This window comes from Salvelinus fontinalis, chromosome 22 (genome assembly GCF_029448725.1).
Source record: "Salvelinus fontinalis isolate EN_2023a chromosome 22, ASM2944872v1, whole genome shotgun sequence".
Classification (NCBI taxonomy): Eukaryota; Metazoa; Chordata; class Actinopteri; order Salmoniformes; family Salmonidae; genus Salvelinus; species Salvelinus fontinalis.
The window spans coordinates 33,235,000-33,250,005 of record NC_074686.1 but is presented as its reverse complement, the minus strand read 5'-3'; the positions used below and the strand labels follow the sequence as shown (position 1 = coordinate 33,250,005).

General features: G+C 42.5%; 1 protein-coding gene across 3 annotated transcripts in view; it reads right to left on the bottom strand.

Annotated features, from left to right (window-relative positions):
* LOC129820224 (DENN domain-containing protein 3-like) overlaps positions 1–15,006 on the bottom strand; it is a 52,835-nt gene that overhangs the window by 17,922 nt on the left and 19,907 nt on the right. For all 3 annotated transcript variants that reach the window (XM_055877238.1, XM_055877239.1, XM_055877240.1), the window contains 2 exons: positions 12,228–12,487; positions 10,506–10,676 (listed from right to left, as the gene is read on the bottom strand). In XM_055877238.1, the coding sequence (XP_055733213.1) occupies positions 10,506–10,676; positions 12,228–12,487 (431 nt within the window). The remainder of the gene's footprint in view (positions 1–10,505; positions 10,677–12,227; positions 12,488–15,006) is intronic.

Sequence of the window (15,006 nt, the reverse complement as noted above, 5' to 3'; positions counted from 1 at the left end):
GATCTTTTACAGCCGAGAAGAACAAGAATTCAAAATCCAGTTTGACTAATCCTTTAAAACCACATCTTACATCCTGCTCATATCCTGTGTCTATCTTGTGTTTCCTACTCAGAACAATGGACATCTTAGCTTGCTCCAAAATAACATTTAACAGTTGACATTTTATTTTCTGTAGCTTACTATATTGAATCCCCAAAATAAAAACAGTGTTATTGAAAATCTCTAGTATTTCAAAGAGAGGTTTTATCCTCTCACACTCCATAAAACAGTTAAAAATAGTTTCTCTTACGTTACAAAAGGGACATCCATCTCCAACATCTGAGTTAATGGCAGATACAAAAGCATTAACTGCAATGATGCCATGCAACACCCTCCATTGCATATCACCAGTACCCTTTTGTACCGGTGGCTTGTACGTGCTCTCCATGCTGGCTTTACCTTGTCATCAAGGCCCTCCATTACATATCACCAGTCCCCTTTAGTAACGGTGGCTTGTACAGTGCTCTCCATGCTGGCTTTACCTTGTCATCAACACGCTCCATTACATATCACCAGTCCCCTTTAGTAACGGTGGCTTGTACAGTGCTCTCCATGCTGGCTTCACCTTGTCATCAACACGCTCCATTACATATCACCAGTCCCCTTTAGTAACGGTGGCTTGTACAGTGCTCTCCATGATGGTTTTACCTTGTCATCAAGGTCCAGTTTCACCTTCCAAGGTGTCTTTTTCTATTTTTCAATGTATCTTAATTTAAAACCTTGACACAGCCCCTATATAACTCCTTCCCATTCACCTCATCCAAACTCAGCTCTTCCAACCCTCTCACATCCACTAATAAAGCCTTTATGTTTGACTCTGGGATATTGGGTGGAATCCTTAGTCTGGGAAATGGGGCGTCTTCATCTTGTGCCTTTTTGTAGTAACTCTTGAGCATAATCCACTCCTCTGCTGACAGAGCCTTCCTGCAACTTTCCAGCATTTGTCCGACAATCCTTTCCGACCTCACCCCCAAATGTTCACCCCCCCGTCCTCCATCCATAATGTGGGCTCAGCCATGTCCATTAACTTCCTGAGGGTGATGATTTTGCCCTTTAGTAGCATCTTGGAGAAATGTGGAACAGCTTCAGTTATACAATCCAGTCTTGCCCCAAACACCAGAGGTTCCTCCAGCAGCCAATGCACTGACTCAGCCTTAGTGTGTCTGGACACCTTCATTAAACTCCAAACACCAGAGGTTCCTCCAGCAGCCAATGCACTGACTCAGCCTTAGTGTGTCTGGACACCTTCATTAAACTCCAAACACCAGAGGTTCCTCCAGCAGCCAATGCACTGACTCAGCCTTAGTGTGTCTGGACACCTTCATTATACTCCAAACCCTAAGAAGGCCTCTGTAAAATGGAGGTACTCCATCCCTAGAAATCAGGCTATTATCTACCAAAAATAAAGCCTTCTTTAAACCTAATCCCCCTCCCCTACCTGTAATACAAGACCTGCCACCCCTCTCCAAACCACACCCCCCTCTTTTGACAAATACAAAACACTTTGTGGAACCCAATGAAATTTATCCCCCAACCACATTATTAACAACCACCGCCATCTCATCCTCCCTTCCCCAATTCCAATTTTTCTCCATTGTCCCCTCATCCCCTTGGTACACTCCAAGACACTTGAAACCTCCCTTACACAATGCCAGCCCCCCTGGCAAAGCCATGATCCCTCCAGACCATTTCCCAATCTGTAAAGCACAACTTTTCCCAATTTACCTTTGCAGAGGATATTCACTTAAACCTATTTATTTTAATTTATTGAATTTCACCTTTGTTGAGCCAGGTAGGCCAGTTGAGAACATGTTCTCATGTACAACTGCGACCTGGCCAAGATAAAGCAAAGCAGTGTGACAAACAACAACAGAGTTACACATGGAATATACAAACATACAGTCAATAACACAATAGAAAAATATATATACAGTGTGTGCAAATGGAGTAAGGAGGTAAGGCAATAAATAGGCCATAGTAGCGAAGTAATTACAATTTAGCAAATGAACACTGGAGTGATAGATGTGCAGATGACGATGTGCAAGTAGAAATACTGGTGTGCAAAAGCTGCAGAAAAAGTAAATAAAAACAATATGGTGATGAGGTAGTTGGATGGGCTATTTACAGATGGGCTGTGTACAGCTGCAGCGATCGGTGCGCTGCTCTGACAGCTGACACTTAAAGTTAGTGAGGAAGATATAATTCTCCAACTTCAGCGATTTTTGAAATTCGTTCCAGTCGTTGGCAGCAGAGAACTGGAAGGAAAGGCGGCCAAATGAGGAATTGGCTTTGGGGATGACCAGTGAGATATACCTGCTGGAGCGCGTGCTACGGGTGGGTGTTGTTATGGTGACCAGTGACGCGAGAAAAGGCGGAGCTTTACCAAGCAAAGACTTACAGATGACCTGGAGCCAGTGGGTCTGGGCTCTAAACATCACACAGTGATATAATAAAACCTATCTAACCTGGTCAGAGAGATGGCGTTCTCTCTCACATTAGACCATGTGTACTGTTTCGTGCCTCCATTTTGACTCCGCCAAATATCACATAGTTCATGTGTTACAATGAGGTGTTTTTAAAGTCCTTGAGGCTATATGAGGTTCTTTGTGATTTTGATCTACATTACTGACTGTCCAGTTAAAATCTCCAGCAAGAAATAAATACTCTTCAGTGTTACATTTCTCAATGGTATTTGATAATGTCTCTAAAAAACATACCCTCTCAACTGCCACTACTAGGGCATATACATTTATTAAACACATAGTGAAGTTTTCATATCTCTGTAACTTTTAATAACCTCCCCTTAACTACCTCGTCAACCTCATATGACAAAGGAAAAAAAAGTTTGAGAACAGGATGGCCACACTTTTTGAGTTTTTATGACTACACACCACTGCCCCCCCCCCCCCCACTCCTGTTGCCACATAACTTCATTTTCCATACTACTGTGTGTTTCTTGTAGAAAACTTGTCACTTCCCTTTCCCTTTATTAACTCATACACTACGGCTCTTTTTTCCCCGTCTCTCGCCCCATTTACGTTTAAAGAAGAAATCTTCAAACTGCTCATGGCTGGGAAAAAAGTACAGAGTAAGAAACAGAAAACACATCTCTTTACAGAGTTAGGACTGGGACTGAACTCTTTCATTTCCATTAGAATTTACCTCACTTGTCACTCTCGTAACCATTTTCTTTAGTCTAGCAATTTCCGGGCTTGTCAAACCTCCACCCGTTATTTTTGACATCAGAAACTTTGCTGATTCAATAAACAATTCACTTCCAGGAAAAAAATCAGTTCCATTATAATCCTGCATATATTTCTTCCCTTTTGTCAAATTCAGAAATGGATGTACCCTTTCAATCCCATACCTCCCCAATTCTCTGGCAATTTTGTTGTGACGCATCAGAGGCCTCACTCTCACTATCATCCCCAGAAGAAAACTACATCTCTACTTCCTGTTCATCCTCAACTGATTTATCAATCTCTACTTCCTGTTTATCCTCAACTGATTTATCAATCTCTACTTCCTGTTTATCCTCAACTGATTTATCAATCTCTACTTCCTGTTTATCCTCAACTGATTTATCAATCTCTACTTCCTGTTTATCCTCAACTGATTTATCAATCTCTACTTCCTGTTTACCCTCAACTGATTTATCAATCTCTACTTCCTGTTTATCCTCAACTGATTTATCAATCTCTACCGTCCTGTTAGAATTAGAACCTTCATCACCCCTTAAATTCTTCCTCTTACTCCTCGGTACATTGAAAACAGCTGCTTCGTTTTCCATTGTTTCACTCTCCTCTTGAACTCCAATTTCATTCTCCAGCATCCCCTCAGCATCCCCATCGCAGTCTCAGCTACTGCCCCACTGCTCTCTTCTCCCTGCTCTACTACAACTTCCCCGTAGCCACATTGCTCTCCTTTCCTATTTCTCCCACCACATCTATAGTTCATCTATAAGTCTTTTCTAGGTAAAGCTCTGCCTTATCTCGGCTCACTGGTCACCATAGCAACACCCACCCATAGCACGCGCTCCAGCAGGTATATTTCACTGGTCGTCCCCAAAGCTGACACCTCCTTTGGCCGCCTTTCCTTCCAGTTCTCTGCTGCCAATGACTGGAACGAATTGCAAAAAAAAAAAAAAATCACTGAAGTTGGAGACTTATATCTCCCTCACTAACTTCAAGCATCGGCAGTCAGAGCAGCTTACCGATCGCTGCAGCTGTACACAGCCCGTCTGTAAATAGCCCATCCAACCAACTACCTACCTACCTCATCCCCATATTTGTTTTGTCTGCTCTTTTGCACACCAGTATTTCTACTTGCACATCCTCATCTGCACATCTATAACTCCAGTGTTAATTGCTCAATTTTAATTACTTCGCCACTATGGCCTATTTATTGCCTTACCTCCTTACTTAATTTGCACACACTGTATACAAATTTCTATTGTGTTATTGACTGTACGTTTGTTAATCCCATGTGTAACTCTGTGTTGTTTTTGTCGCACTGCTTTGCTTTATCTTGGCCAGGTCGCAGTTGTAAATGAGAACTTGTTCTCAACTGGCTTACCTGGTTAAATAAAGGTTAAATAAATAAAAAATTAATTCCGCCGATCTTCTCCCTTCTCCTGAACCCTTAGCCTGTTCATCCCTTCTCAGTGGTGTTTTAGCTGCACCAGCGCTAGAGCTGCTACCGGGCTCTGCACGCTCATTCTCTGGACAATTACACACCAAGTACCCCTCTCTTCCACAACCAAAGCATTTCATTGATTCAGTAGAAGTGTAGAACACATAATCAAACCCATCAATCTTGAAACTGAACACTAAATTCAGTTCGTCAGTGTCCTTCTTTAAAATCATGTGAACTTGTCTCCTATGAGACACGACATGTTTCAGCAAAGGTGATTTGCATCCAAAAAGAACCTTTTTAAATTGTAGAAACAAGTTGTCCATGACGAGATGACTCTCGCTCCAACACTTCATATCAAACAAAAGGGGGCACGACAGGAAGTAGATCTTTCTTCTCCGGATTCATAAGAGGAAATACCGACGTTTGTCTCCCGCAACACAACACCACTCAACTATCATATTCACCTTTTCAATGGAATCTAAGAATATTACTACAGCGCTATTCATCCTCGAGGCTGATGTTATGATTTCATGATTTTTTACCCACTGCTAAACTACATTCTTCCACCGAACAACCTGTCGCAGCAGGAATCTTCATCCCATGCCTCCGACCAAGTTTTTCAAACTCTACACCTCCACAAGGGGGCCATTACAACCTGCCCCTCCCCCTGGTTACGCCCTCGAGAGAAACAACCTCAAAGATCCCACCACCCCTATACGTGCTTAGTGATAGTGAGACAAACCCTTAAAACAACTCAACTAATCTATATATTTATTAGAGGTCGACCGATTAAAATCAGCATAGCCGATTAATTGGGGCCGATTTCAAGTTTTCATAAATCGGTAATCGGCATTTTTGGACGCCGATTATGGCCGATTACATTGCACCTCACAGGGAGACTGTGGCAGGCTGACCACCTGTTACGCGAGTGCAGCAAGGAGCCAAGGTAAGTTACTAGCTAGCATTAAACTTATCTTATAAAAAACATTCCATCTTAACATAATCACTAGTTAACTACACATGGTTGATGATATTACTAGTTTAACTAGCTTGTCCTGCGTTGCAAATAATCAATGTGGTGCCTGTTAATTTGTCATCGAATCCATGTAACAACTGTTCAGTACACAGAGAATCACAATCCTCCGCTTTAGAGGGCAGAGTAGAAATCCACAGGATGTTGGCGCATTTCACTGTCATTCGTGGTCACCTTCCCACCATGGAGACGAAGGCAGACCGTCTGTTTGTGTTGTAATGTCCACTGTCCTAGTGGTTTAAAAAAAACGCTTGGAGCCTCCATATCATTGAGCGTAGCAAAACGAGACCTAATCAAGGCACCCTTCACTCTTTCATGTAAAAACGACCTCAGTTCATGTCTCTTGTCCTGTAAGTTCATGACTAGTCTGGGGTCATTCTGAGTGAGCAACTTCAATTCAATAGATTTGATGTCGTGTTCAAGGGCCCTGATAGTCTCTTTAAATTCAATTTGAGACAGAGCAGTATACTGTTGACAAAGCAATCGTATTTGGGCCTTCCCAACCTCCCAACATTGTCTCAAGAACTCAAAATTCCCTTTTGTAACCCATTTTTCCCAAAAACAACAAAAAATCTTTCACAAAACATGACATCATGTAACAATTTTACATTAAAATACCAGTAAGGTGATGACCTACGTGGACAAGTGAATATCAACAGACACATTATGGTGATCAGAGAAACCCACAGGAGTAATATCACACCTTCCAACCATTACTACAGTAGTGATCAGATACATACAACCTGTCTAACCTTCCAACCCTACTACAGTAGTGATCAGATACATACAACCTGTCTAACCTTCCAACCCTACTACAGTAGTGATCAGATACATACAACCTGTCTAACCTTCCAACCCTACTACAGTAGTGATCAGATACATACAACCTGTCTAACCTTGCTGCACTGACATCACCTTCATTAACTTTCAACCATGTGTACCGCCTAACTTTTACATTCCTTACTCTCCACACATCATTAGCCTCATCACTATGTGTCTCCTGTAGAAGTCAACCTCATTAGCCTCATCACTATGTATCTCCTGTAGAAGTCAACCTCATTAGCCTCATCACTATGTATCTCCTGTAAAAGTCAACCTCATTAGCCTCATCACTATGTGTCTCCTGTAGAAGTCCACCTCATTAGCCTCATCACTATGTATCTCCTGTAGAAGTCCACCTCATTAGCCTCATCACTATGTATCTCCTGTAGAAGTCCACCTCATTAGCCTCATCACTATGTATCTCCTGTAGAAGTCAAGCTCATTAGCCTCATCACTATGTGTCTCCTGTAGAAGTCAAGCTCATTAGCCTCATCACTATGTATCTCCTGTAGAAGTCAAGCTCATTAGCCTCATCACTATGTGTCTCCTGTAGAAGTCAAGCTCATTAGCCTCATCACTATGTATCTCCTGTAGAAGTCAAGCTCATTAGCCTCATCACTATGTATCTCCTGTAGAAGTCAACCTCATTAGCCTCATCACTATGTGTCTCCTGTAGAAGTCAACCTCATTAGCCTCATCACTATGTATCTCCTGTAGAAGTCAACCTCATTAGCCTCATCACTATGTATCTCCTGTAGAAGTCAACCTCATTAGCCTCATCACTATGTGTCTCCTGTAGAAGTCAACCTCATTAGCCTCATCACTATGTATCTCCTGTAGAAGTCAACCTCATTAGCCTCATCACTAAGTATCTCCTGTAGAAGTCAACCTCATTAGCCTCATCACTATGTGTCTCCTGTAGAAGTCAACCTCATTAGCCTCATCACTATGTATCTCCTGTAGAAGTCAACCTCATTAGCCTCATCACTATGTATCTCCTGTAGAAGTCAACCTCATTAGCCTCATCACTATGTATCTCCTGTAAAAGTCAACCTCATTAGCCTCATCACTATGTGTCTCCTGTAGAAGTCCACCTCATTAGCCTCATCACTATGTATCTCCTGTAGAAGTCCACCTCATTAGCCTCATCACTATGTATCTCCTGTAGAAGTCCACCTCATTAGCCTCATCACTATGTATCTCCTGTAGAAGTCAAGCTCATTAGCCTCATCACTATGTGTCTCCTGTAGAAGTCAAGCTCATTAGCCTCATCACTATGTATCTCCTGTAGAAGTCAAGCTCATTAGCCTCATCACTATGTGTCTCCTGTAGAAGTCAAGCTCATTAGCCTCATCACTATGTATCTCCTGTAGAAGTCAAGCTCATTAGCCTCATCACTATGTGTCTCCTGTAGAAGTCAACCTCATTAGCCTCATCACTATGTGTCTCCTGTAGAAGTCAAGCTCATTAGCCTCATCACTATGTATCTCCTGTAGAAGTCAACCTCATTAGCCTCATCACTATGTATCTCCTGTAGAAGTCCACCTCATTAGCCTCATCACTATGTATTTCCTGTAGAAGTCAACCTCATTACCCTCATCATTATGTGTCTCCTGTAGAAGTCAACCTCATTAGCCTCATCATTATGTGTCTCCTGTAGAAGTCAACCTCATTACCCTCATCATTATGTGTCTCCTGTAGAAGTCAACCTCATTAGCCTCATCACTATGTGTCTCCTGTAGAAAAACTACATCAAGCCTTTTCTGTTTTATTACTTCTAATACCCAAGCCCTCTTATTCCTGTCCCTTCAGCCAGTAATATTGAGAGAACCTAGTAGAACCTTTCTGCCTCCTTATAGAAAAGAGAAAGAAAAGCAGAAGAAACCACAGAGAAACCAGACAAAGAGAGAAAAACCACCCTGAGGCATGATCCTCATCACTGTTTTCATTTTCTCTGAACCACGTTTCCCACCACCCTTTGCTGCTGTGACAGCAGTAACGCATTTTCTCAAGTGAAACCGCTTCTTCACACTCAACTGGTCTAACCCCACCGTCTTCTGTAACATCACAGCTGACCTCACAAATGTATCAACATAAAAAGAAATCTGCCAATTTGACAGATTTCCCAAAAGTCTGATCCAGGAACCCATTTACCTCCTCTAGATTGTAAATTGAGTCTTCATCAGCTGCTATCATATCAAGAGAGATATCCATATCCTTCTCCTGATCCTCCTCAACTGAGGCCACAGACCCCTGACTCCCTTCTACCACAAATAAGTCATATACAATCTGTTGTCATACTTGACTTTAAACGATACCGCCAAAGTCTGTTTTTGGAGCAAACACCTGTCGCCGAAGCGACATAATCTGTTTCAACACCGGGTGTTTGCAACCCAATGGGACAATCTTAATTGAACTTGCAAGCTTCCCAAACCCCAATAAGTGGCGCTCCAACAGCTCATTGCGAATAAACGGCAGAACAATTTAAATCGTTACCCTTGTTGACGGAGAAAAAAGCGGCGTAACTTGAATAAACATACCTTTAAGAAGTATGCCATGCTCAACCATCTGATCTACAAGAAGCTCTTCTTTAAGAAAAACCAACACCTCATTATTCATCTGTGACGCATAAGCAAAATTCTCATATTCTACCTTCTCTCCTACGGTCGACCAGAAACTCCTCCACAGTGACAGTAGCTTCAGTAACACACCTAAAGACGTGCTGAAGTGACAAGGACGGCGTCCCAATGTGGTTCGCCATCCCCGCCAAAAGGCCAGGGCAATTTCGACAAGAAAAACATTAGGCCAATATCCACTAATAATAAAAACTCAAAAAAGAGCAATTAAGTTTTGGAAACATCTAAAGTACAGTGACCCCGTCTCATATCATTACCAAGCCCTGCAATGCCAAGAGCTGAGCAAAGAAAAGAGTCCCCTCATCCAGCTGGTCCTGGGGCTGAGTTCACAAAACCTGTTCTACTAACACACTGAAGCCTCAGGACCAGAACATCCAATCAATCAGAATAAACCAAATTACAACACAGTCAAAACAAAACTACATTGCTTATTGGGAAACACAAGCACAAACACAAAGCAAAATGCAGTGCAATCTGGCCCTAAATCGACAGTACACCGTGGCTAAATATTTGACCATGGTTACTGATCAAAACCTTAGAAACACCTTGACAAAGTACAGGCGCAGTGAGCACAGCCTTGCCATTGAGAAGGGTAGACACAGGAAAACCTGGCTCCCTGTAGAGGAAAGGCTGTGCAACCACTGCACCACAGCAGAACATGAGACAGAGCTGCATTTCCTGACAAAATGTCAAAAATATAAAACAATTAGAGAGTGTAATTTCCCCAAATTTGACACCCTTATTCAAGGTTTGAAAGACCTCTCTGATGAGAGTAGGTTACACGTCCTTTTGGAAGAGGACGCAGAGAGCTGGTGGTTGGCAGCACGCTACATTGCTGCCTGCCATAAGTTGAGGGACAGTGTCTGACAGACCAATCAACCTGCACATGTGTACTCTACTGTATGTTTATTGTTATTGTTCAATGTATGGTTATTTTGACCCTTGGTTATTGTTGTTACTGTTGTCCCGTTGACACTTGATTTTTATTATTTTCATATTGTAAATCTCCAAAGTAAGCTTTGGCAATATGTACATTGCTACGTAATGCCAATAAAGCACATTGACTTGAGAGAGAGAGAGAGAGAGAGAGAGAGAGAGAGAGAGAGAGAGAGAGAGGGGCTTGTCCCAATTATCTATCCTTCCTCCCAAAGTGTTCATTTGTTCACTTCTATTCACTCATTTGAAAGGAAATGACTGGTAGAATAAAAATTGTAGAAACTCCCACTAGCCCATGTCTCCACCAATCCAATGCTTAGATTTGTGGGAAAAATATGATATTATTGGACACACCCAGAGACAGGGATTAACAGAAAGTTGAAAGTCACATTTTGACATCCTACCTTGTGGTCGTCGGCCATCTTTCGTCCGGCCCACATCTCCTTAACCATGAGGTGCCAGAGGTCAACCTCTGACTTCAGGTTGACCTCAAACGTCTCCTTCCTCAGGGTGGTCTTGATCTTCAGAGAGGGGATCCTCAGCAGCAGGAAGGGAGCCGAGGAGATCTTCACCTCCTGAGGTACAACAGCCAACCGCTTATTCACTACCTTTTATTTTAGCAGGGAGTCCCATTGAGACCAAGGTCTCCTTTTCAAGGGAGCCCTGCATCTTAACAACTTACACAACCACTAGGCAGTTCCCAGGTCAGTTTGTGCTGTAAAGCCAACTGCTACGGTTGTAAAGACCACTGATCTGGGACCAGGCTTATTTTGTTCACCTAACACCAACTTTGACTTATTCATATTTCTAATAGAATACTTGGTAACACTTTGTATAATGGCACATAATGCTGTGTGAGTGTATCTATAGTGTCTCATGATGCACCCACAGTGCATTGTAACACTAGCTATGAGCAAGCATAACATTAATAGTTATTATAACGGTACATGATCCCGTCATTTACATTAGCTCTATAATAAAGCATAGATTACCCATCTATAAGCACATCAAACATTACTTTGTCTATTTTATAGCTTAATGTATTCACATTGTAATCTCTATCAAAAAAGTCTAGTATCATGAATGATATATGGTATATCACAGAAAGTCTAGTATCATGAATGAAATATGGTATATCACAGAAAGTCTAGTATCATGAATGATATATGGTATATCACAGCAAGTCTAGTATCATGAATGATATATGGTATATCACAGAAAGTGTAGTATCATGAATGATATATGGTATATCACAGAAAGTCTAGTATCATGAATGATATATGGTATATCACAGAAAGTGTAGCATCATGAATGATATATGGTATATCACAGAAAGTGTAGCATCATGAATGATATATGGTATATCACAGAAAGTGTAGTATAATGAATGATATATGGTATATCACAGAAAGTGTAGTATAATGAATGATATATGGTATATCACAGAAAGTCTAGTATCATGAATGATATATGGTATATCACAGAAAGTGTAGTATCATGAATGATATATGGTATATCACAGAAAGTGTAGTATCATGAATGATATATGGTATATCACAGAAAGTGTAGTATCATGAATGATATATGGTATATCACAGAAAGTCTAGTATCATGAATGATATATGGTATATCACAGAAAGTCTAGTATCATGAATGATATATGGTATATCACAGAAAGTCTAGTATCATGAATGATATATGGTATATCACAGAAAGTCTAGTATCATGAATGATATATGGTATATCACAGAAAGTGTAGTATCATGAATGATATATGGTATTTCACAGAAAGTGTAGTATCATGAATGATATATGGTATATCACAGAAAGTTTAGTATCATGAATGATATATGGTATATCACAGAAAGTGTAGTATCATGAATGATATATGGTATATCACAGAAAGTGTAGTATCATGAATGATATATGGTATATCACAGAAAGTCTAGTATCATGAATGATATATGGTATATCACAGAAAGTCTAGTATCATGAATGATATATCACAGAAAGTCTAGTATCATGAATGATATATGGTATATCACAGAAAGTCTAGTATCATGAATGATATATGGTATATCACAGAAAGTCTAGTAGGAACGTAGATGCGGAAGGTCGTAACTCACCTCAATGTCTCTGAACTTGGTGACCTCCACGTACCCGGGTCGTCCTACGGTCAGCAGGAACAGCCGTCTCTGTGTCATGGCGATCTTGCCCACGCCGTGGCTGGTCTTGACCGAAGAGGACAGCTTGAAGACACACTCGTTAGCCTCCAGGTGCTCCAGGACTGAGGCCGGCAGGGCCACTTCCTGAGCCTCGGCCTCCGTCTCCTTCCAGAAGGTGTAGAACACGCGGAAGAGCTCTGGATCCACCTGTTTTTGCTGGCCTGCAGGGGGCAGTCTGGAGTTAGGCTTCAACAATTTCTGAAACTGCCAGTTCTTTCTATTTTTCAGCAATTTTGCAACCAATAGACAGGCAGTTTAAACTTACTGTACTTCACAATGATTTCATAAGGTTGCCTCTGGCGGAATCCTAAGCTTTCCATTCAAAACAAAAGGCAATAGGTGCGCCCGCGTGGAACAGAGAAGCTAGCAGGGTTGGGGAAGGAGTCACAGGAACAACAATACACAGCCTTGTTTTGGTTGGCTGGTGGAGCAAGTCCATGGTGCGTGGGCTCACTGGGGCTAAACGCACACTCCACGTGCACAGTATGACTCCTACTAAACACACACTCCACGTGCACAGTATGACTCCTACTAAACACACACTCCACGTGCACAGTATGACTCCTACTAAACGCACACTCCACGTGCACAGTATGACTCCTACTAAACACACACTCCACGTGCACAGTATGACTCCTACTAAACACACACTCCACGTGCACAGTATGACTCCTACTAAACGCACACTCCACGTGCACAGTATGACTCCTACTAAACGCACACTCCACGTGCACAGTATGACTCCTACTAAACACACACTCCACGTGCACAGTATGACTCCTACTAAACACACCCTCCACGTGCACAGTATGACTCCTACCAAACAAACACTCCACGTGCACAGTATGACTCCTACTAAACGCACACTCCACGTGCACAGTATGACTCCTACTAAACACACCCTCCACGTGCACAGTATGACTCCTACCAAACGCACACTCCACGTGCACAGTATGACTTCTACTAAACACACACGCCACATGCACAGTATGACTCCTACTAAACACACACTCCACGTGCACAGTATGACTCCTACTAAACGCACACTCCACGTGCACAGTATGACTCCTACTAAACACACACTCCACGTGCACAGTATGACTCCTACTAAACGCACACTCCACGTGCACAGTATGACTCCTACTAAACACACTCTACGTGCACAGTATGACTCCTACTAAACACACACTCCACGTGCACAGTATGACTCCTACTAAACGCACACTCCACGTGCACAGTATGACTCCTACTAAACACACACTCCACGTGCACAGTATGACTCCTACTAAACGCACACTCCACGTGCACAGTATGACTCCTACTAAACACACTCCACGTGCACAGTATGACTCCTACTAAACGCACACTCCACGTGCACAGTATGACTCCTACTAAACGCACACTCCACGTGCACAGTATGACTCCTACTAAACACACACTCCACGTGCACAGTATGACTCCTACTAAACACACACTCCACGTGCACAGTATGACTCCTACTAAACACACACTCCACGTGCACAGTATGACTCCTACTAAACGCACACTCCACGTGCACAGTATGACTCCTACTAAACACACTCTACGTGCACAGTATGACTCCTACTAAACGCACACTCCACGTGCACAGTATGACTCCTACTAAACGCACACTCCACGTGCACAGTATGACTCCTACTAAACACACTCTACGTGCACAGTATGACTCCTACTAAACACACTCCACGTGCACAGTATGACTCCTACTAAACACACACTCCACGTGCACAGTATGACTTCTACTAAACACACTCCACGTGCACAGTATGACTCCTACTAAACACACTCCACGTGCACAGTATGACTCCTACTAAACACACTCCACGTGCACAGTATGACTCCTACTAAACACACTCTACGTGCACAGTATGACTCCTACTAAACACACACTCCACGTGCACAGTATGACTCCTACTAAACGCACACTCCACGTGCACAGTATGACTCCTACCAAACAAACACTCCACGTGCACAGTATGACTCCTACTAAACACACTCCACGTGCACAGTATGACTCCTACTAAACACACACTCCACGTGCACAGTATGACTCCTACTAAACACACACTCCACGTGCACAGTATGACTCCTACTAAACACACACTCCACGTGTCACGTTCCTGACCTTTTTTCTCTTGTTTTGTATGTGTTTATTGGTCAGGGCGTGAGTTTTGGGTGGGCAGTCTATGTTTTCTATTTCTATGTTGGGTTTTTGTGTTCGGCCTGGTATGATTCTCAATCAGAGACAGGTGTGTATCGTTTGTCTCTGATTGAGAGTCATACTAAGGCAGCCAGGGTTTCACTGGTGTTTTGTGGGTGTTTGCTCCTGTGTCAGCGTTTGGGCCACACAGGACTGTTGCAGGTTAGTCACGTTTGTTGTTTTGTTAATTTGTAGTGTTTGTTGGTTTGCCATTAAAACATGAATACCTACTACTCCGCATCTTGGTCCGATCCATGCTCCTCCTCGTCTGAGGAGGAGAACGACTACGACAGCCTTTACACCACGTGCACAGTATGACTCCTACTAAACACACACTCCACGTGCACAGTATGACTACTAAACACACACGCCACGTGCACAGTATGACTCCTACTAAACGCACACTCCACGTGCACAGTATGACTCCTACTAAACGCACAC